The sequence below is a fragment of the Panicum virgatum genome, chromosome 5K (assembly GCF_016808335.1).
Source record: "Panicum virgatum strain AP13 chromosome 5K, P.virgatum_v5, whole genome shotgun sequence".
Classification (NCBI taxonomy): Eukaryota; Viridiplantae; Streptophyta; class Magnoliopsida; order Poales; family Poaceae; genus Panicum; species Panicum virgatum.
The window spans coordinates 56,079,193-56,102,426 of record NC_053140.1 but is presented as its reverse complement, the minus strand read 5'-3'; the positions used below and the strand labels follow the sequence as shown (position 1 = coordinate 56,102,426).

At 45.8% G+C, this 23,234-nt stretch overlaps 1 protein-coding gene across 1 annotated transcript; it reads left to right on the top strand.

The window, feature by feature from the left end:
• The first annotated feature begins 1,910 nt into the window (after positions 1 to 1,910).
• LOC120708793 (sister chromatid cohesion protein PDS5 homolog A) lies at positions 1,911 to 22,945 on the top strand. Its single transcript, XM_039994208.1, has 29 exons — positions 1,911 to 2,174; positions 3,176 to 3,373; positions 3,543 to 3,724; positions 10,803 to 10,923; positions 11,096 to 11,308; positions 11,389 to 11,605; positions 11,688 to 11,833; positions 11,907 to 12,061; positions 12,136 to 12,285; positions 12,369 to 12,414; positions 12,485 to 12,676; positions 13,764 to 13,943; positions 14,974 to 15,125; positions 16,092 to 16,218; positions 17,119 to 17,265; positions 17,339 to 17,407; positions 17,598 to 17,719; positions 18,485 to 18,602; positions 19,144 to 19,278; positions 19,381 to 19,571; positions 19,684 to 19,834; positions 19,919 to 20,056; positions 20,149 to 20,223; positions 20,332 to 20,718; positions 20,855 to 20,883; positions 21,704 to 21,784; positions 21,870 to 21,934; positions 22,333 to 22,421; positions 22,494 to 22,945. The coding sequence occupies exons 1-29, from the start codon at positions 2,082 to 2,084 to the stop codon at positions 22,527 to 22,529; spliced, it is 4,005 nt and encodes a 1,334-aa protein (XP_039850142.1). The 5' UTR covers positions 1,911 to 2,081; the 3' UTR covers positions 22,530 to 22,945.
• The last annotated feature ends 289 nt before the right edge of the window (positions 22,946 to 23,234 follow it).

Here is a 23,234-nt window from a genome sequence, read left to right as displayed (position 1 = left end):
TAGGGACCTCGCGGCGGCGGCGGCCCTCGAGGCGGGATGCGACGGAGGGAGCTCGCAGCGGCAGGGCCCCCCGAGGCGAGCGACATCGAAGGGAGCTCGCCCCCCCCCCCCCGAGGCGGATGGCGGCGCGGTGGAGAGGGCCGGCGGCTGAGAGAGCTCACGGCGGCGGGCCCCCAGAGAAGGATGGCGGCGTAGGGACCTCGCGGCGGCGGCGGCCTTCGAGGCGGGATGCGGCGGAGGGATGAAGCTCATGGCGGCGGGGGGCCCGAGGCAGGCGGCATCGGATAAGGAGGTGAGGAAAAAATAGAAGAGAAAAAGAAAAAGAGAGAGAAAATAAGAAGGAAAAAACAATAAAGGGTAATTTAGACATTTACCACTCAATCCAATACGTGAAGCTATTTTGCCAAATATTTTTGCAAAACGGCTCCAACTCCACCAGAGAAACCGCTCCACCAATGAAGCTGGAGCCGGAGCTGTTTTTGAAGGAGCCGAAGCCCTGCCAAACAGGTACATGACTGTGTAATGAAACTAATAGAGAAGGAACAACCAATTATAGTTTGCACTATCCACATTTTCTATAAGGGTTCTACTTGCTACGTGCAACTGATGTTCTAAGAGCAACTCCAGTAGGACTTCTAAATTTGGGTGAGCAAATACCTATTTAGAAGCCCACTTCTAAATTTTACTCATCCAAATATAGGTCTCCACTCTAGCAGTTTGAGTAAATTGGGCTTCCATTTTATCAACTGGCAACTAGGCCCCACCTGTCATACTCCATCTCCCGACCTCACCCAATCCCACCTCCCCACCTTTGCTCCGCGGTGTTTCTATGGCATACACCTCCTCCCTCCACCTCCCCAAGCACCTGCTCCTGCCCACACCCCGCCGGACCAGGCACAGGTCCTCCTCCTCTGTCTCCTTCGTCCCCGCCGCCGCGGCCAGGGCCAACGGCGTGGACGGGCGCGCGCCCGAGAAGAAGCCGCCGCCCAACAGCAAGGCGTGCATCAACGGCGTGAACGGCAAGAAGGGGGTGAACGGGCACGTCAACGGCAACAAGGGCGTCAATGGGCACGTCAACAGCCATGCTGACCGGATCCACCTCTCGGTGAGCACGGGCGGCGGCGGCGCGGGGGGCCAGGACGGCTCCGGGCTCCGTGTGGCGTTCCAGGGCGTGTACAACGAGGTCACGGCCAAGACGGCGCTGCCCGAGTGCGACACGGTCCCGTGCCGGACCTTCGCAGACGCGCTGGCGGCCGTGGAGCGGGGCGCCGCCGACTGCGCCATCCTCCCGTGGAGTCCACCATGGAGGGCACCGCGCTGAGAAACTACGACCTGCTGTTGTGGCACGACCTGGTGGTGGCGCAGGAGATCAACCTCTTCGTGCACTACTGCCTCCTTGCGCATGCAGGTGGTGCGCGCCGCCGAGGTGCGCCGGTGGCGGCGGCGGCGGCGGGGCGGGGGCGGGGGCCGATTAGATCGGGATGAAGGAAATGAAAAAAAAAGAGAAATCAGTGGGGCTCACATTTGGCAGCCCAAATAAAGGGCCACCAAATGGGGGTGGGGGATTTGGAAGGCCTACCAAAATAATAATCCATTTGCTCCTTCTAATATAGATTGATTTTTGATGTCCACAAACTAAAATTTTATATGGCAGCCTATTTGCTCTCCTTACTGGAGTTGCTCTAAGAAACACATATAACATACCATAAAGAAAGTTTAATTGGATGATAATATCCACATTTTTCAAAAGGTTTTAGAAAAAAATGTAGTTGAGCTAACCAATAACAATTGCACAGCGGTTCAAAAAAAAAAAGAGCGATCGAACATGTGAGATGTTTGAAAGCCAAACATTTGAGTGAATTTTGCCTTTTGTATTTATCACATGCAATTGCTCCGTAGGGCACCTCCACTGGCTGAAATCGCCGTCCCCAAGACCCCAACTAGCCGACTCCGCGCTCTGACACACTGCTTTCCTCCTCCAATTCATGGCCTCCGCCTCCGCCTCGCCCTCCGTCCCCGCCCGTTCTCCCACCGCGTAGCATTCTAGGGTTTCGGATTCCGGGATCCAGGCGCCGCCCGCAATGCCTGACTCGCCGGAGCAAGTCGTGAGGGAGGTCGGGAAGCGCCTCGGGCAGCCGCGCCTAGGCAAAGACGCTCTCGTCAAGCTGCTCAAGGTGACCACTACACTGTTCCACCCGCTTCTCCTCGTGGCTCATCTACTCTTCGATCTAACCGAGCGCGTTTCCATTTCCCGTGAATTGCCTCGCCGCCTCTGATGTTTCGAATTTGATAGTATAGCCCTTGCGGTGGTGCACTGGCGCGTTGCTAAGTTTGGTGTTTTTTCTCCTCAAATTGGAAGTTAGGGTTCAGGAAGTGGATGCGGCCTTCCGAGTCTCTGACAGTTTTTAGTGAATTTGAATACCAAGTTGCAATACGTACTAATTTTCATCTGAAGCTGGAGTGATAGTGCAGCAGCGCTGAAGAAGTCGTGTATATACCAGTAGAGGATGTCATGTTTGGTCAATGTGGTGTTTCTGTTTGAGCGAGTAGATACTCAGGAGTTGGTTTCTTAATTGGGGATTTTCGGGATTGTTGGTGAAGATTTGTGGCACTTATTGTTAATCATACATGCTTCCCGGGTGAAGATTTGTGGCACTTATTCCTCTTCTGTTTAAACTAGTTTTGCTTGTGGGGTTATATTTCAAGGTGGGGAATAAAGTACCAGTTTCCTACTAAAGACCTTCCTGCCAACTTGAAGCAGCAGAGAGAGAAGCATTCATAAACTCAGTGTTTTGGCGCTGCTTGCTGTTCAATGTTTGCTTTCTTTCTGAACTGCTATAACAGAAGGAAGCAGCTAGGCATGATTTTCACATGAAGATTTCGATGCTGAATGAAAGGATGTATGAGGCATGGCCATACTCATCTCTGTAAATTGACAGCGAGTCACTTAACATTTCAACAATTTATTATCTTTTAACTTCTTGTGTAACTGTGGTTTGATCATCCAGTTGTTTTAAAAGTTCAGCCTAGCATAGAAGTTATTCTGGAACTAGCCATGAACTTATACATTAATTAATCCGTACTCATGTTTGATAACCATAGTGATGAAAAGGGTCAAATAATAGTGGATTAATATTCTTTACTTCCCTAACACACTTTTTGTTCTTATCTGCAGCAAGCTGAAAATGCATTATCAGAGCTTAGTCAATCATCCTCTCTGCAGGATGCTCTTCATGCTTTGAGTAAATCTCTAGTCCAGACCACTTTACTCAACCATAAGGATAAGGATGTCAAACTTCTTGTTGCGGTTTGCTTTATTGAGGTTATGCGGATCCTTGCACCTGATCCACCTTTTAGCGATGAAATACTTAAGGTACATAACAGTCATGCCCTCTGTATTTGGTGATGCATAATACTACCTAATAGTTACATCTTTCTCAACAAAACTTCTAAGACTTCATTACTTTTGAGAATAAGTAGTGAAAATAGCAATTTGACCAAGAACTGCACTCAATAACACTTGGCTAACTGATTTTTTACAGGAAATATTTAGGCTATTTATCAGCATATTTGCAGACCTTACTGAAACTAGCAGTCCATATCTTACTAGAAGGATGAAGATATTGGAAAGTGTTGCTGCGCTTCGATGTTCTATGATAATGCTTAACATTGGGTGTGAGGACTTGATTCTTGATATGGTCAAAATTTTCTTCACATCAGTGAGGTACAAGGACATCTATTGCTTTTGTTGCTATCCTCTTAAACTTTGTTCAAATCATCATTCGAATATGATGCATTTGTCCATTATTTGCTTGCAAATGCAGTTGTTCCTTGTTGAGCATATTTTAGTAGTAATTGTGAGATGTTTTTTTTCTAGTATACATATATCAGTTTCTGTCCACTTAGCAATTTATGGAGACATCTAGATCTAGGAGCTCTCAGGTCATCAAGACTTCCAATGTTGTGTCCCAAAACTGCATAATTGTGTGCCTGTTTAAAGATAAGCTGTATTATGGGACAAGTGCGATTTACTTATTTGATGGAGTGGATTCAACAAGTGCCTTGGCCACCATATCGCTATGCAAGTGTGCATGCTAAGCATCTTTCTGTATTTTCTTATTCAACTGGAACACTCATTTTTCATTTTTTCTTCATTGATAGCCTTTCTTGATTATGATTGCAATGTCCTTCCTGTACATCTGTTATGGTAATTTCATGCTTGGGTTTTGATGACTATGGTATTTGTCTAGGTGGATATTATTTGCCATGTGTACTCGCTATTGCTGAAAACATATTTGGAACACTCCAAACTAATGACGGGAATGGAATTATTGCTCTATTCCTCCAACCCTAGATGGGTGGGTATATATAGATCCAACACATGGGCCTCTAGATGGGCCTCTATACACATGGGCTCAATATACTCCAACACCCCCCCGCAGTCTGAACAACCGACGCAGCGGTGTTCAAGACTGGACAAGATGAGAGTACAAGTGGAGCACAAAAAGGGCTAATACCCCCCGCAGCCACAACTAGCCACCGGCTACGTTGAGGCTGGATCGAAACTCCGAGAAGGTCGACGAGGGCAGCCCCTTCGTGAAGATGTCAGCAAACTGGGAGGTAGTCGGGACATGGAGTACCCGAACATCGCCGATGGCGACTCTGTCGCGCACGAAGTGTAGGTCGATCTCCACGTGCTTCGTCCGCTGATGCTGGACGGGGTTGGTGGAGAGATACACGGCGCTGACGTTGTCGCAGTAGACGAGCGTGCTCTTGGCGAGCGGGCTGTGGAGCTCCGCCAAGAGTTGTCGCAGCCAGGACGCCTCCGCCACGCCGTTAGCGACAGCCCGGTACTCTGCCTCGGCACTGGAGCGGGAGACAACCGGCTGCCGCTTGGAAGACCAGGAGACCAGGTTGCCGCCCAGGAAGACGGCGTAGCCAGAGGTGGAGCGACGAGTGTCCGGGCAGCCAGCCCAGTCAGCGTCGGTGTAGACCACCAGCTCAGCAGAGGACGAGCGGTGAAGTACCAGGCCGAGGTCCACAGTGCCACGGACGTACCGGAGGAGACGCTTCAGCGCAGCAAGGTGTGACTCCCGGGGATCATGCATGTGGAGACAGACCTGCTGAACAGCGTAGGTGAGGTCCGGCCTGGTGAAGGTGAGGTACTGCAAAGCGCCGGCCAGACTCCGGTAGGCTGTAGGGTCAGCCACCAGATCACCCAGATCAGCAGACAGCTTCGCCTGAGTGTCGACTGGAGTGGAGCAGGGCTTGCACTCAGTCATCCCAGCCCGCTCCAGAATATCGAGGGCGTACTGCCGCTGGTGCAGAAGGAGACCAGACGGGCAAGTCTCAACAGTGACGCCCAAGAAGTGGTGGAGCTGACCAAGATCCTTCATAGCGAACTCCCGCTGCAGAGAGGAGATGACACTCTGAAGCAACTGCTGACTGGAAGCTGTGAGCACAATGTCATCGACATATAGCAGCAGATATGCCGTCGCATCCCCACGGTGGTAGATGAAGAGAGACGTGTCAGACTTGGCCTCTGTGAACCCCAGTGTCATCAAGAACGTGGCGAACCGAGAGTACCAAGCCCGAGGAGCCTGCTTCAGTCCATAGAGAGACTTGTTGAGCTGGCAGACCATATCTGGACGACTCGAGTCCACAAATCCCACTGGCTGAGAGCAGTAGACAGTCTCTGACAAGGTGCCGTGAAGAAACGCATTCTTCACGTCCAGCTGGTGCACAGGCCAAGTGCGCGAGAGCGCAAGCGAGAGGACCGTGCGCACCGTAGCGGGCTTCACGACCGGGCTGAAGGTCTCATCATAGTCCACACCAGGCCGCTGAGTGAACCCCCAGAGAACCCAGCGAGCCTTGTAGCGCTCCAGTGTGCCGTCAGCCCGACGCTTATGCGTCCAGATCCACTTGCCAGTCACCACATTGCAACCAGACGGACACGGCACGAGGTCCCACGTCTGGTTGGCAAGAAGAGCCGCGTACTCCTCTTCCATCGCGCGACGCCAGTGAGGATCCGCCAAGGCGTCGCGGACAGAGGAGGGTACCGGAGAGACCCGCGGCTCTCCCTCGGTGGCGGAGAGAGTCGCGGCCTGGGACGCCATCCGCCGAGTCACCATGGGATGGATATGCCGAGGATCCCGATGGATGACCGGCGGGTGGTACACCTCCGGCTCGGCTCGAGAGGGAGCCGGAGGTGGCGGCGTCGGCGGCGGTGTCGGCGTCGCAGGTGCCTCTGGAGCAGGAGGTGGCGCCGGTGTCGACGCCGAACGACGCCGGTACACCTGCACCGGCTCAGCGTACCGCTGCAGTGTCGGGGTCGGCGCCGAGCGGCGCCGGTACACCTGCACCGGCTGAGTGTACCGCGCAGGTGCAGGGGAAGGCACCAGGGCCGCGCGTGGCGCAGCGGGTGACACCGAGTCCGCGCGCGGCACGACCGGAGGTCCGGTGACCGCGCGTGGCGCGACCGCGGGCACCGGGGCCGCGCTCGGCACAGGAGGGATCTCCGGAAACGGTGCCGGCGCGCCGGGAAAACCTGCAGGGAAAGGACAGACAGGTAACGGTGGCTGAACCACCGGGTCAGTCGGAAACAGAGACTCCAGCTCGGGGTCAGGAGAAGGTGTAGAGGAGGTGGAGTAGGGGAAATCCGACTCGTCGAATACGACGTGTCGGGAGATCAGGACGCGGCGAGTGGTGAGGTCAAAGCATCGGTACCCCTTGTGGTCAGGGGAGTAACCGAGGAACACACAACGAGTCGAGCGGGGCGCCAGCTTGTGAGGAGCGGTGGCGGAGGTGTTAGGGTAACACGCACACCCGAAGACCCGAAGGTGGTCGTAGCGAGGAGGGGTACCGAAAAGAGCGTGGTGTGGAGTGGGAGCAGGAGAAGCAGTGGACGGAAGGCGGTTGAGCAGGTAGGTGGCGGTGTGGAGGCTCTCAACCCAGAAGCGCGGGGGCAGGGAAGCCTGGATCAGAAGGGTGCGCACGACGTCGTTCGTCGTGCGAATCATCCGCTCAGCCTTGCCGTTCTGAGGAGAGGTATACGGACAAGACATACGCAGCTGAACACCCCGAGACAGGAAGAAAGACCGGGAGGTGGAGTTATCGAACTCCCGCCCGTTGTCACACTGGACGGCCTTAACGGTGAGGCCGAACTGAGTGGACACCCAGGCAAAGAAGTGGAGGAGGGTGGGGAAGGTCTCAGACTTAGCGCGCAAAGGGAAAGTCCAAGAGTAATGAGAGAAATCATCAACAATGACCAGATAATATCTATAGCCAGACATGCTGAGTACAGGAGATGTCCACAGGTCACAGTGAATGAGATCAAAAGCATGCGCAGCATGCGAAGAAGAAACAGAAAACGGAAGTCTAACATGACGACCTAACTGGCACGCATGACAGAGGTGCTCAGCAAGAGCCCTAGTACATGGAACATCGGTACTACGGCGGAGCTGAGCCAAAACGTCGCGGCCGGGGTGACCAAGCCGGCGGTGCCAGGTGGTGGAAGAAGGCGTCACGGCAAAAGCAGAAGACGAAGAAGCCGAAGGCGAGGCAGCGGAAGCAGGAAGCCGAAGAGTGTAAAGGGGCCCCGGGCTGTCACATCGGAGAAGTGGACGCCGGGAAGCCGAATCCTTCACAGTAAGACCAGAAGAGTCAAATTCGATAGAACAGGAGTTGTCAGCAGTAAACTGGCGAATAGAAAGAAGGTTGTGAACCATTTGAGGAGCAACAAGAACATGAGGAAGACAAGGAGCAGAACCCACGGCGGTGACAGGAAGGCAAGACCCATCACCAACCATGATAGAAGGAGGATAAGAAGGGTGTGGGGGTCGGACAGAAGAGAGGATACCAGCATCGGGAGTGGTGTGGAACGAGGCGCCCGAGTCGGCGATCCACTCGGTGCTGGTCGGCGGCGTCAGTCCCATGGTGCTGAAGGACTGCGCCAGAGCTGCCTGTTCCCACCCCCCAGGCCAGGTCGGCTGCTGGCTGGGCTGAGCGGGCGGGGTCCAGGAGGGCGCGAAGAGTGGAGCAGCGCCAGTGAACATGGCCGCCGGCTGGAGATGAGGACGAGGCCCCCCTCCCGGACCCTGGAACGGCCACATCGAGATGCGCCCTGACCATGGGTTGCTGAAGGATGGCCAGGGCGTACCTCCAGCAGCAGGGGCGGGAGCGGGAGCCGGAGCCGGAGCCGGTGTCGGCACGCCGCCCCGACGGCCCCCACCGGTACCGGTGTTGCCAGAAGCAGGGCCACCAGTGCCACCACCACCACCCCGTCGCCGGCGACGTCCACGGCCCCCCCTCCTCCGGTCTGCCCAACGGGAGGAGGAACAGTGGAGGAGGTCGGTGGAGTAGCAACGAGCGCGGCGGGGGTGGGCGAGGACGATCCGGGCGCGAGACCCCTGGTGATCTCCTCGAGGGCGAGGTCGTCCCGGACCTGCAGGAAGGTGGGGAAGGGCCTCTGGCGGGCGATCCAGCCCTTCAGGTGGTCGTAGGTGCTGCTCAGTCCCCGTAGGACATTGAGCACCAAGACCCGATCGGACACTGGATCCCCGAGGTCGTGAAGAGCATCGGCCATGCTCTTCATCCGCCGGCAGTACTCACCGACGGAGAGGTCCCCCTGCACGAAGGTGCGGAAGGTGGCGTCGAGCTGGAGGGCACGGTACTCGGCGTTGCCGAGGAACTGCCCCTCGAGCGCCACCCAGGCCTGCCGCGCGGTGCCGCCGTGTGTCCTGACGAGGTCCTGAAGATCCAGGGAGATGGTCCCGAAGATCCAGGACAGGGCGACGCTGTCGAGGCGCAGCCACGTCACGTCCCGCGCCTCGATCGGCGAGTCGACGAGGACGTGGTCGTCGAGGGCGTAGCGGCGAAGGGTGAGGAGGACCTGGTCCCGCCAGCGGCCGTAGGAGGAGGACGCGGGGTCGAGGAGGACGGAGACCAGGGCCCTGATGTTCTGGACTCCGGCCGCCTGGAGGTGGAGCTGGGCGACCATGGGGTCGGTCGGGTCGTACCAGACTCCAGATCCAGCGGGCGGCGCCTGGCGTGAGGAAGAGGCGCCTGGCTCGGTGTCGACGTGCAGCTGGCCGGAGGAGGCGCGGAGGAAACGCTCCGCCTCGGCGACCCGGAGAGCGGAGGCGTCGGCCACGGCGCGCTCGCGCTCCCAGGCGAGGGCAGCCACGCGGACCCGCTCCTGGGCCGCCAAAGCCTCCGACTTGGCGGCGAGGAGGGCCGCGGCGAGAGCGGCGTCGGCGGCGGGCTGTTTGCCCGCTGCGACAGCAGCGCGGTGGGCCACGACGACGGCGGCGGGATCCTGCAGCACCTGCGCCGCGGCCCGCAGGGCAGTCGGATCGACGCCCGCGGCCTGCAGTAGCTGTGCCGCGGCCCGCAGGACAGCCGGATCGACGGCGGCGGCGCACTGGGCGGCAGCGCGGGCGCTCTGGGCGTCAGCCACAGCTGCATCATCGTCGGCCGTGGGCCACTGCTGCACCTGCTGCAGGGAGGGAACTGCTGGGCGGTGCTTGCGTCAGCGTTCAGTGGCTGCTGCAGGGGAGGCTGCAGCTGGGCAGTGCTCCCCCCCGCTGGCTGCTGCAAGGCAGGGCTCTTCCCCGCTGCCTGCTGCAGGGGAGGCTGCAGCTGGGCGGCGCTCCCCCCTGCGCCCGCAGACCCCCCCGCACCTGGATCCGCGGCGGCGCCAGGCTGGGAGGAGACCAGGGCGGCGGCCGGCGGCTGGGAGGATACTGGGGCGGCGGCCGGCGACTGGGAGGCTACCGAGGAGGCGGCCGGTCGGGGCCCGGCACCCGCGCCCGCGCCAGCCGCTGCAGTAGCGGCGGCCACGGGCCGGATCTGCGGCCACGGGCCCCAGGCAGAGGATGCGGCGGCGCCAGCAGGGCTCAGCGCCTGCTGCGCGGCAGCAGAGGAAGGTGAGGTGAGGGGAGGGAAGGAGGAAGGGGAGAAGAGCGGCGCCGGCGGCCGGCGGCCGGCCATGCTCTATTCCTCCAACCCTAGATGGCCGGCGGCGGCGAACAGGGAGCCGGCGGCGGCTGGAACAGAGGAGAGAGGAAAACCTAATCTACTGATACCATAATGACGGGAATGGAATTATTGCTCTATTCCTCCAACCCTAGATGGGTGGGTATATATAGATCCAACACATGGGCCTCTATACACATGGGCTCAATATACTCCAACACAAACCTAGAAAACTCAGATAAATTTCTTGAAGATATGTTATTTAATAGAATTGGTCATATTTTCTGGATACAACTCTGCTCCAGTAAAGGTGCAGTTTTGGAACTTGTTAATTTTTTGTGATTTTTTATAGACATTTGTCTTAGTAACTTTTTGGAAGAAATAGATATTAAATACATACCTGCAATCGCACTTGTACAGTATACTCTTATAATTTCTCATGCCGATATCATTGCTTCACTAGAGTTTGATCTGTGACATATTTTTGTCAACTTGCAAATTGCACTAGATTCAATATTAATCAACATAATACATACATCACAAATATATAATTATGTATCTGTACCCATTGCATGCAGTTTTGCCATGTACTCTTCTTTTGCTTCCGAGGCACGGTGGATCATGGTTGCTGAGTCTTTTGTTTAGTGGAATCACATATTCCAATAAAATGTATTTTAAAAAGAAACTCTTGCATTATTGTTAGCATATTTTGTATACTACATTCCTGATTATTTTTGAAATTTGAATTTTTTAGTTTCATACTTGTTTGACTCTAGAAACTTAATATGAAGTCTTTATTAACATCTTTTCTGCAAACCTTTTTGCAGGCAGGGTCTTCAGCAGAGTGTGTGCCAAGCCATGCTATCAATAATAATGCAAATATTGACTGAAAAAGTTACCCAACCTCTTGTGGATTTGATTTTACGCAATTTAGTAAAAGATGACAAAGTACGTTATTTACTTTGTAGTTTTTTTTACTTGTTGATGGGATGCTTCTTCAAAGCTTGAAGTTCCCAGTTGTTTGGACAAATACTCATACATGTGGGCACCTATGTTACTCATCCTTGGGTCCAAGTATATGATCAGCTAATGTTTAGTTTCCTCTTTTCTGCATGTGCAGGGAGCATCCCATAAACTTGCTTTTGACATCATCCATAATTGTGCTGAGAAATTGGAGCCTATCGTTCGCAGTTTTTTGTCCTCATGCATTTTTAACAAGGATATTCCAGTTAATGACCTCAGGAAATTACATCACAAAGTTATTCTGGAAATATTCCAATGTGCACCCCAGATCCTTTTTGCTGTCATTCCAAACTTGACACATGAACTTCTCGTATGTTGATTCCTTTTACTTTGTTACACCATTGTACCTGTATAATATTCATCCTGAATTTGTACCATCAATATCTGTAGAGTGAGCAAGTTGATATACGACTGGAGGCAGTTCACCTGATTGGGAGACTTCTTGCCTTATCTAATCTTCATTTTGGTCATGAAAACAAGTTAGTTTTTATAGAATTCCTGAGGAGATTCTCCGATAAGTCAGCAGAAGTTAGAATTGCTGCAATTGATGCAGCAAAAGCCTGCTACATGGTTAAATCATCTGGGGATGAAGCACGAGATATACTTAGTAAGGCTGCTTTTATTGGTTGTTCTTCTATATAGATTGTTGTGTTATCAGCCTTTTCATGTTGATATTCATTTCTTTGCAGCATCACTTCAAGGAAGGTTACTAGATTTTGATGAAAAAGTGAGGATCCGAGCTGTTAACACTGTCTGTGATTTAGCCAAATCAAATCTTAGCTCATTTCCTCATGAAGTGATATTGCTTGCAGCTGAGAGGCTGCGTGACAAAAAGGTAAGTACAAACTGTTTGTATTTCTCCATGCGGCTACTTCTCTACAGTGCTTCACCCCAATCATACTTTGCAGGCATCGGTTAGAAAAAATGTGATGCATAAGTTGCTGGAGCTGTATCGAGATTACTGTGAGAAATGCTCAAAAGGAACTGCTACAGTCAACACTCGTTATGAACAAATCCCAGCTAAGCTTATAGTTTGTTTCCATAATGATATTGAATCCTTCAGGTTTGTTCTTTTTTCTCCCTTTGTACATTGGAGTTTGCCCACAGTTCTGAATTCTGGCTTCTTTGTTATGGCAGGCCACAGAATATGGAACTAATATTTGCTGAAGAACTCTTCCCATCATCACTTTCTCCAAAAGAAAGAGCAACCCATTGGATTGAGTTCTTTTCTTATTTCAAACTGGAACATATTAAGGCTTTGAACATCATCTTTTCTCAGAAGAGAAGGTAGGTATCCTGTATCCACAACAGATAATATGCAAGTGTAATAACTCTATGCAAATATTTTATGCTGAAGAAGTGTACTTTAGGTTGCAATTGGAGATGCAAGCGTATTTATCGCTCCGAGCAAAGAAGGTTTGTAAATTATTAATCAATTGGCAACAACAGATCTTTGTTCTCAAAATGAAGCCTGCATGTGCTGTAGGAGGAACCTTCAGATGAAATACAGAAGAAAATCTGCGCATCATTCAGAAAGATGGCAACATCCTTTGCAGATACCTCGAAAGCTGAAGAATGCTTTAAAAATTTGCACCAGATGAAAGATAATAACATATTTAAGGATTTGGTTGGATTAATCGATGAGGGAACTACTTTTGCAACAGGCCGCTTGATCAGAGTAATACTCTTTTAGCCCTTTCATGCTGCAAACTATTTGATCTCTCCTTGTTTTTGTTATCTTTTCTCGAATGTACTGGTTTCTGTTATCTTGTGAATCCCATCAATATCAACTTATCGGCGATGTTGTAGTTCATAGTTTCTAGGTTTCACTGTACAATGTTCAATCGTTTAATTGTAATCATAGTTGCATAATTCTACTTACTCGTCAACTAATCTTGCTGATAACCCTTTCAATTGACACCTGTGCAAGTGTGTACGCCCTTCAAATTTGAGAACTAATGGATAGAATAATCCTCACAAAAGTTAGTAGCAGCATTTGTCCTTTTAATTCCTCCTTCTGTAATTTAAATTCTAACTTTAATATTTTTATGATGCATTGTTGCTCAATTGTGCCTCTGTTTACTGCTCCCCATGTTATCTGTCCTTATCTTGCTGTAATATTTGCTACCATAACAGACACAGAAAAACTCAGTGAGCTAACTGTGGAAGATGTCAACATGCATTGAGGAAAGAAAACATCATGATATGCATCTATTCACCATGATCGAAATACTTAGTAAATATTCCAGTGAGTCAAGTCTACTGCAATTTTAATAGCGGTTCTACATCCTGATATACTTTTCAGTACAAAACATAATATGAACTTTCCATGTTCAGTTTCTTACCACGAGTTAGGGATGTGAATTGGTGCCCCCTAAGGGTCACTGCCAACCCTCTTTAGTTCAATTAGTCTAACTAGTTTACCAAAATGTAACATGTTTTGGAAAATTAGTTTAATTAATTATACAAAAGAGGGTCAGTGGTGCTCCTTGGGTCACCATTTCACACCCTTAATACAAGTGGCTAACTTTAAATTCTGCTGAGCCTGAGATATAAAATAAACTTAACAGATCTGATCAATTCAACTTTTTTTTACTTATAAAAGGACACATCTCAATTGCCATGCCCTAGTTACTTCTATTCGTTTTCCTTCGACTGCATAAGTGCTGTTCTTCTTAATACAGTTGTCCTAAGTCCTAACAGATTGTTAAAGCTTCAGAAATCTATGCTCGTTGTATCTGACAGTGTGTGTGCAACATCTGCAGGATTCGTTTCTCAAGAGGATTGGACACAAACACCCAATGCACAGCTTTTTCAAAATTCTGTCTATAAAATGTTCGTATTCAATATTTAATCGGGAGATGATCTGTGCTATCTTTGAATCTCTTTTATCCTGCGGAAATGAACTAACTGATTATGTGGAATCTGCTTGTGATCTTTTACTGGTAAGCATATTTATGATAATATAGAAAGTACGAGTTGGGGTAGGTCTAGTATTTTTTTTTACTTTCTCGGTTTCTCCATCAAATTGGAGGGCTGCATTTCAAATTTGGGCCCTCCAAACATGTTTGCAGTTTAATGGTGCGTCCCTTGTGAAAAGAAAAAATATATTATCTTGAAAGGCAGATTGTTTTTTTTTTGTTTGTAACTGCAACAGGTGGTATACCTTGCCAACTAGGAGTTGACAAAATCTATGATTCTGCCATGCAATTTAACGTCTTTATAATCTGGATTAAGGGTCCTGATTCTACAATTATAGCCAATTGAATCTATGTTTTTACAATATTTATTTTTAAGATCCATTATTATGTTCTTAAAGATTTCTGATCTGACTTAGAATCTTTGATTTTTACAACCTTTGACTGCAAACAAGCTATCTGTTTCTTCTTAGGCATACTAATTGTACTCTTCACTGTGTGATTTCTTTATGTTTTCTGCATTTATATATTTTTTTTCTGGCAATTGGTTGCAACAGCTTGCACGCCTCAGGCTATTAGTTAGCAAGCAAGCTACGTGTTTCTTTGCAGGCATCACAAATTCTAACCTTGTTGTAAGCCAGGATTGGACGTGTTTATTTGACCTCCTGTATAATTTCTGGCTCCATCAATGCTCTGAGCCTGCAACTTGTTTATGATTGTCTTCTGCATTTTCAGTCCTCATCCTTGATTGTGCTACAATGTACTTAACAATGTTAAAGACTTCTTAATTGTAGATTCCATTAAAGAGCACTCTTGTTTGACTTCCTGGTTCCTGCTGACACTTATTACTATTTCTATGCTTTCAATCATGCTAAGCAATTCTATCATCTATCCAAGATTGCTTACAGAGCCACAAGGACTGCCTTCTCAGTTGGATTTTATGAGTTGCATCTTACTAGTTTAATTTTAATGTTTGAGTTTATCAATGTGTTTTCTTCTGATGCAAGAAGCATCTAGTATGCTTCTCACTCGAAGGTGTAACCAACTAACCATGTAGGTAGTTGCATTGGTGTTTCCATCATTATTCCAAGGGTCAGAGGAGTACTTGCTTGAGTTATTCTCAGAAGAATCAGTCCTGATAAATGAGAAGACTCTCCGGATCTTGGCACATTTGGCAAAATCCACACACCATTTATCTATTAATTTCAGGTAATTGCATTTGTATGTGAAGCTGTATTGTCTTGATCTATTTGTTTCTTGATGATTATTCTGAACATGACAAATGCTTATTTAAGAAGTGATGGAGAGAATAATGGCTTGTATTCCTCCAAACCCTAGAAGGGTGGGATATATAGATCCTATACATGGGCTCACATACCCCCCCCCCCCCCCAGTCTGAACTACCGGCGCAGCGGTGTTCAAGACTGGACAACAAGAAAGGCAACACCTCACATATACACCAACAAGAAGTGTAAACATTATCTCTTAGTAGACCCATAGGGTAATAAGTACTTACACACAGTGTATGACAAGGAAATATGGCAACCTATTTGAGCGACTAAGGCATTCTTAAGGTTTGATGTTTGTTACTGCACCTCACATGTGAGTTATCATGGACAAGTTCTGATTTACTCGTGTGCTGCGACATGTTGGCTTCGTATATAGATCAAAACTCAGAGAGTATATTTACTGTATCTGTTATTTCAAGGAAAAAAAGTTCCACTTCACTCCACTCTGAAGTATTGTGAGAGCCAACTTAACAACTTATTTATTTTTCTGCTGCGTTTGAAGTTTCCAGCCCCCTTGTTTCATGATATCGCTGCATTAAACCCCTAATGATGGTTACCCTATCTTTACTTTGCGGGGTGGAAATGGTTTAAGTGGTTTAGTCGACGTCATTCAGCCAGCTGGCTATCCAATGAGGTTGAACCACCTAAACGTTGTCCACCCTTGCAAAATTATCACTATGGCTTAGTTGCACTGATATTAAGAAGCAAGGGGTCAAATAGACTAGAAAATATTAAAATACTTTAATGAGTTAACAGACTCACAATACTTCGTTATGGTGAAGTGAACTTTTCCCAGTTTTCTAAAGAAGTGGGACTGCAGTATATCTGTTTGTAAGAGGGATATTTGTACATTTCATAGTAAAGAAGCTTTTATTTCTGTTTCCAGCAATGTTGTTTACCCATTATTGGAGCAAAAATGCATTGAAGGAACTCGTGCTGAATCAAAATATGCTATCACTGCAATTGCTTCACTGCACTCCCCAGATGATCAGAAATTTGCTAAATTATGCAAGGTAGGTTGTAGTTCAGGCCCTTACATTGATTTGTTATTATATTTCTGAATGTCTGAATCCACAATTAACATTACATAAAGAAGAAAGCACTGACATTTTTTGAGATGCTGTGTTTCATGAATGATGGTAGCTTGTGTTCCAGCTGTTACGTTTTCACCAAACCATTGCTCGACATTTGAAATTAATTAATCTTCCATTCAAGCTCACCCAACTTTGTCTATCCTATTCTTATCCCATTTGCTTGCTTCTCACTCGCTGCAAGGTTTACATTGCTGTTTGTGTATACTTGCATATGTTGTTTGATCACAAGTGGCATGATTTATGCGATCCCTCTTTACAATTAATGTGGGCAATAACTCGCTTTTGATATTACTAGAGAAAACCCTCTTTTAATCAAATAAAAGCTTTTGAGATTTCTCTTCATCTTATTCACTAGTGCGAACTATAAACTGCGCACTTAGAAGCTGACAAATCCAGCTTTTATATGTTTTGTTCATGGCTGAGAGCAGGACAAAGATTAAAATATGATGCAATAGGTTTTCATTCAGAACCCATGTCACTGATGTCCAAAATTTTTCCATGACATAATCAATTACTCCCTCTGTTCTTAAATATATGAAGTGTAGGACAATCTAATTAGTTAAAAAGTATCTACTTACTAAGAACATATTATATTCATCGTTATTTATTGTTCTTACTAAGCACATATTATGTTCATCTTGGTTTATTGATCTTGTATTGAAATGCTTAATACTGTTGTCAAATGATATCTATGATGCTATGCTACTCATGAAAAGTTTGTTGTCAAGATAGATCCTTGTTTTTAACTTTTTCCCCCAACTTGACACTTTATGATAATTTCCATTTCGTACAATTTATGTCATCTATTCTTCCCTGCAGAAAGTTGTTTCTGGTCTAAATGATAGTCGCAATGTGCCAACACTATTACAATCTTTGGGCTCAATATTGGAGCATTCCCCTTCTGTCTATGAGTTGTATGGCAGGCAGATCGTCAATTCCATTCAAGATATTTTGATGTCAACTGAAGTACGTATTTTTTATAGAATAATATCTAGTCTAGAGTTAAACAAGCTTATTTGTTGTGCTTTGGTCTATGCAGCTCATTTCAACATCTGGACAGTCATCCCTTGATGGCAATTCTACATGCTGCTGCTCATGCAAACTGAAGGTAAGTTCACTGTTCAAAAGTAAGCACTTGATTCATGTTAGGTTTAGTATGGATGAAATTGACTTCAGGGTTTCTACGTATTGCATCCACTTTGGAAACAACTTTCTTCTACTTTTGTGGGTGGGGAGAAACAGGAGACCATTAGGGATGCATCTGTGTTCTGATCTGAATTTTTTGTGGTCTATTGTAGGTTTATTGTCTCAAAGCACTTGTCAAAGGTTTTTTACCAAGAATAGCTCGTGCTCGAATTAACAGTATTTTGGGGAAGTTGTTGGAATATGAGAAGGGTCTTTTCCCAGACATTGCTCTATGGTTCGTCTTGTTCTGCTTAACCCTTTTTCTTTTCAGAAAACGATTTACTTTTCCAAATTTTCTGTGTATTTCTTATAACCTCAGCTTTCAGGCAACTGGCAAAGTGGTGATACTATTTTTTTTTAAAAAAACTCTGAAATGTGTTGATTAGCTTTTCTATGATATTTGTTAAGGTCAATATTTCTAGTTTGAAAAATCAAAATCTTATGCCTTCTCTGCTTACGAGTCATCCACTACGCGCTTTACAAGTTTCGTTTTATGTTGGTACCAATGTTCTAGAGTTATTGTGATTGTGAAACATGGTCCAGTATTTTAGGAATGTCAGCTCATTTCAGTCAGATGCTTCTTGTTTAGTTCAATGACAGGAAGCAGGAACTCAATGAATCTTTGTATATAGAGAGATAAGGAATGTAGAATTGTTTCTTTTACCTGCACTCTATAGAAAATAAATGAAAGAGTTTGCGCATACTTACAAAACCAGTTACTCTAGGAGAGTCCCATTTTTGCCATCCTCTTCATCAGTTCTCTGCATGTAATAAAGAAACAATGCATTCAGATATTAATAACACTATCTTGCTATATTCTGATTTCCCCATCTATCCCACGATTACGAGGAATCTCAATTCTACTGCTACCATATATGCTCGTCGGCCTATCCAACAGCAATACAAGTTTGAGCTTACAATTGAAATTATACTACGGCATCATGCCACCTTGACCAATATAAACTAACACTGATTCTATTTCCTCTCGTGCTGTATTCAGTGAAAATGATGGTCCGTATCTGCAGCTGGCCGCTGGGAAATGTGTACTGAAATTAGCTACAAGATGGGATTCACATATTTCACCAGAATTATTTCGTAACACAATTCTCATGGCAAGGGTATCGTCAATATTTTGCACTGCTAATTATTATTGTCTTTATTTTTCGTATTGAGGCAGCATTTCTGCCCATTAACCTGCTCAAAGTTATTTGTAGGGGTGCAAGTTGATGACCCTTAGCTGCACCTCCAACCCTCTTTAGTTCAAAATTTTGTACTACTTCTGGAGAAGTACAAAATTTTGAACTAAAGAGGGTTGGAGGTGCACCCATTTTCGAAAAGTAGTACAAAATTTTGAACTAAAGAGGGTTGGAGGTGCACCTAAGCTAAGGGTCACCAATTTGCACCCCTAGTTATTTGGTAATCTAGGTTTTTTGAAGGCCATTTATTTTGAGGTGCAATCTTCTCTGTGCACAGACATGTATGCTTGCATGCATCAGTTGGCCTTACATACATTGGTCCACTAGTGCAATTAGTATTGAGACCTTTAAACTGACTGACCTATCATAATTCCATATTTCGTACTTGTTATTATTTATTGGAGGATATCTGCATTTTTAAATTATCTCTCTTTTTGTAACGCATATTTTGTTTGGCTTCCAGGATCCTTCATATATTGTCCGAAAGTCATTTATTTGCAAACTTTATGGCCTCTTGAAGAGACGTGCAATCCCAGTTAGATATGCATGTGCTTTTGCACTAGCGTCAACAGATTGCTCTGGAGACGTCCGTGCTGAAGTAAATGTCCTCTTTTCTTTTCTATATCTTTGTCAGTTTTCTATATATATATATGCCATGCAACCTGTATGTGCTCACGGGGTTTCCCTGTACTATTGCTAGTCAGCAAATTACTTAAGTGAAGTGCTAAAGGAGCAAAGAAGGTTTTTTGTTCAACAGAACAGAGCAAGCAAAGATTCAATTGTAGACAACCCAGCATATGCTGTGGTTTTCTTGATCCATACTCTAGCATATGATGGGGGACTCCCTTCCAATTCTTATGAAGATGAGACTAGCTTTCCTGAATTTTGCAGGTATTTTCTTATTTTAGACTTTTGGATTCTGCTACAAGCTCCGTTGGTACTAAGTGGTTCCTGTGGCTAGAAAATTTGATGTTTCTTATGCGTTCCTTTGTTTTGTTGACAGCCCTCTTTGTGTGATGTTGAGGGAACTAGTTGAAATAGACAATGTTAACAGAACTGAACATGGTCCCACGATCAGTTTTGTATCAGTTCTGTCAGGGATCTTCCGTGCTATTCAGAAGGCTGAGGATCCATCTGATTCTGAGATCACTCCAGTATGTCTTTTGGCCACTGTTAGACATGTACTATTTGCCTACTGTTTTGTCATCGAACACTGACATCCTAAATCCCTGTCACAGAAATTGCACATTCTCTCGAAAATTGGCTTGCTTATTGTAAAAGAACTTGATAAGCATTGCAAGATGTCTGATTCTCCACGCCATATTCTCTTGCCCTCATCTTACTATAAATTATCTGGGAGTGAAAGAAAAGTAGATGTAAGCCACTCTGTAAATTATTTGAATGCATAGCTTAGTATATCTTTCCATTATAACTAATTTTTTGTCCGGCTCCATTATTTCTAATGCAGGAATGCCAAGAAAATTTCATTAGTGATAAGCTTGTAAACAGAATTCTCAAAGCTCATGAACCTTATAAACATCAGGTATATTCTGTCTGCAATGCTCCAGTTTCTTCTTCTTTTAAACATATAATGGTACACCATCTAGCACCTAACATGGTGATGGTCTAAGCTCATTGACATGCATTTCAGGACAATGTTAAATGCTCTTTTGTTTCTGAGAGGGTATCAAATGAATCTGCGCCTGAAAGGGAAGTTTGTTCCTCGCTAAGCAAATTAGTGGGGCAGAATGCAAGTGTTTGTGATAAAGGGAAAGGGAACAAAAGTTTGGCATCGGGGAAAGCTGTGTCCAGGAAAAAAGATCAGAATACTAATAGTAGCTTGGATAAAGAAAATGTGTCGTCTTGTGGTTCTGCTGGCACAAAGGTGTCATCTCCAGGCTCCTTGGGTTTATCTAAGGAAGCTGATTCTAGATATTGTGTCTCCCTCTTGGATAAGCAGAATCGGCCTATGAATAGGTCCTCCACCAGGAATACTAGAGCTTCAGAGGCAGATCGGAACTCTTGTTGGCAAACTGTGGTATGCTCATAGTTGCTAACCTCTGATTTTTGAAAGCTGTTGCTAACCTCTAATCAAATTATAAGTTTGGCTAGATAATGAATTACCTATAGTTCCCGCATGAACACTTATATCTATATTTTTATTGTTTCTGCAGGACATTTCCAACTTTCGTCTCAGAGAATGGTAAGCAGAAGAGTTTGTCATGATTTCTTTGTTTGTAAATGATTTGACTCCTCTGCATTGTTTGGTATATGCACATGACTAAGCTGATATTGTGAAATGTCTTAAATGTGTTCTACAAATGTTACCTCATGAAGTCATGATATCATGTTTTAGTTTTACACCACTATACTGCAATATATCATGTGAATTATTCTTGACCTTGCTGTGTAGGGGCACCTTGCCCCATTTCTGCTTAATATGGCTTCATCTTCCTGTGTTACCATTGGAAAAACCACACAATGCCATTTTAACTATAATTGTATACCATCAGATCTATGTGTGTAGGTATAATTGGTCGGCCTCATTCATTTCATGCTAACTGAATATTGTTTCAATGTCCAAAATGTCTTGCACAAAAAAATCCCTGTAATAAAAGGGTTTTAATCTGAAAACAAATTCCCAGTAGCCATCACTATTCTAGAAAGGAATTTAACTTATATAAACCTGATTCTGATAGATCAGTTTTACTTGGACCATTTAGTTTTCTCTCAGATAAAATCAGAAATTAAATTGCACGGACTTTATCCTGCCGTGTCCAGTGGCCTGGATTTCTGGTTACTAGTTCTTGAATGCCAGTCCAAGCACAACTCTTTCATTCAATCAACAGAAAGAACTAAAACTCTCTTACAGAATGTGCTGGATTGCTGGTGTTGCAAGTATAACAAGGGATTTGAAATGAACTTGTCCAGCTTATTTGATAAAATTCTGTTTTGTACTTTACTCTAAGTTTATCTTGCAAGTTTTCATTATTATGATGACACTAATTCTGAATTATTAATAGTTCCTTTAAGAGAGATCATGACAAGGATTCATCTGAATCCCAGAAGCATGAAGCTTTGCTTTCCGGCTCTTCAGTTTTATGGTGAAAATTATCCCCTTTTAATTTCATTTTGGACCTTTGCCAACTTCCCATCTATTATTACTATTTACATATCGACTTACACCAGTGAACTTGAAGACGTTGGTGATTGCGATGACAATTTTGTGAAACCGCCTTTATCAAACAAAAGAGGTAACCACCCTATGTCTAGGATACAGATAGCACCTCATTTTGTCAATGGCTGTACAGAGTTTGTATGGGCAGATGGCTGAGACTAAATCCGTCGACTGTGGTTCATTTAAATCTGACTATGTGAGGTCTTGAACTGTCTTACCTGACTGAACAAAATCTAATACTATAAGTTGGTATTAAATCAAAGCTCAACATAATAGTGGTTCTGATCAGCTGTCTGTTTGGAAATGGAACTATCTTAAATAATTAGTAATTATTAGTCCATTTCTACAAATTGCTTTTCTTCTGACAATTTTATGAGGCTATTACAAAATGTATTACCACTTTTCTGTGTCTTAGAGAATTTTATGCATACCGTGTTGACACAAGAGATAATACAGTTCTTCACATTTTTGTAGCCGACCTTAAGAAAAGGGGCAAGAGAGCATTACAGTTGTTGAATTCGCAGAACAGTTCTGATGTTACTGGTGTTGACACGAGCGATAATGTAAGTCGTGGAAACAAAGCATGATCTCATTTGTATCATGGAATTACCTCTAATTTTTTTGCTTTCGCCCAGGTTCGATGCACTAGAGCAAGGAAGGTGCGAGTGTAAACAGCTAGTGGCATGTGATCGTAGTATTCATCTGATTGTCGGCCAATGTAAATACTTAGTTTTAGAATCATTTCTAACATGTGCTGATCGCTTGCAAGTATTTTGGACCAAAGGCCTTAGTTTTAGAATCATTTCTAACATGTGCTGATCGCTTGCAAGTATTTTGGGCCAAAGGCCTTGGCCCTGCTTTATAAGTTTATATTGAAATCATAAGTACACTAGGGTTACCGACTTTCTACAAAATTAGTGGAGAGACCCCCATTGGCTTGCAAATATTGCCGTGATGGTACGAAAATCTTGGTCTCGAACACTCGATCGCCCATGTAAAAATGTAATTTAAATAGAGACGGACATGTGAGTCCCTGTGTGATCTAATTTTATCCTTGATTAGTAGTTTCTGTTGGACATGCCTGATAGTTAGCTAACTTGTACGTCCGTGTTCTAATCTTGTTAAAAGCAGTGTAATTTTGTAGAGTGTTGTGTACTTGTGTCCAAGCACAAATGAACAGAAAATGCACAGAAACAATGCAAGAAAATTATCGGTGGTGCATCACGCTTCCTAAGAGGATGATGCCTTCACCCAGATCGAGCGGCAGATGCGTTGTCTCCTTGCTACTGGACATGAAAGCAGTTCAATACTAGCGTTAGCACAATCACACGGAACAAAGTATTTGCGCAAGGTGTGAACCACCTATTAAAGTGCCA

Coding starts and splice junctions, on each gene's coding strand:
- LOC120708793 (XM_039994208.1), top strand. CDS start 2,082: ATGCCTGACTCGCCGGAGCAAGTCGTGAGGGAGGTCGGGAAGCGCCTC. Junction 20,057..20,148: donor GGAGTGAAAGAAAAGTAGAT/GTAAGCCACTCT, acceptor TTTCTAATGCAG/GAATGCCAAGAAAATTTCAT. Junction 20,719..20,854: donor ACTCTTGTTGGCAAACTGTG/GTATGCTCATAG, acceptor TTGTTTCTGCAG/GACATTTCCAACTTTCGTCT.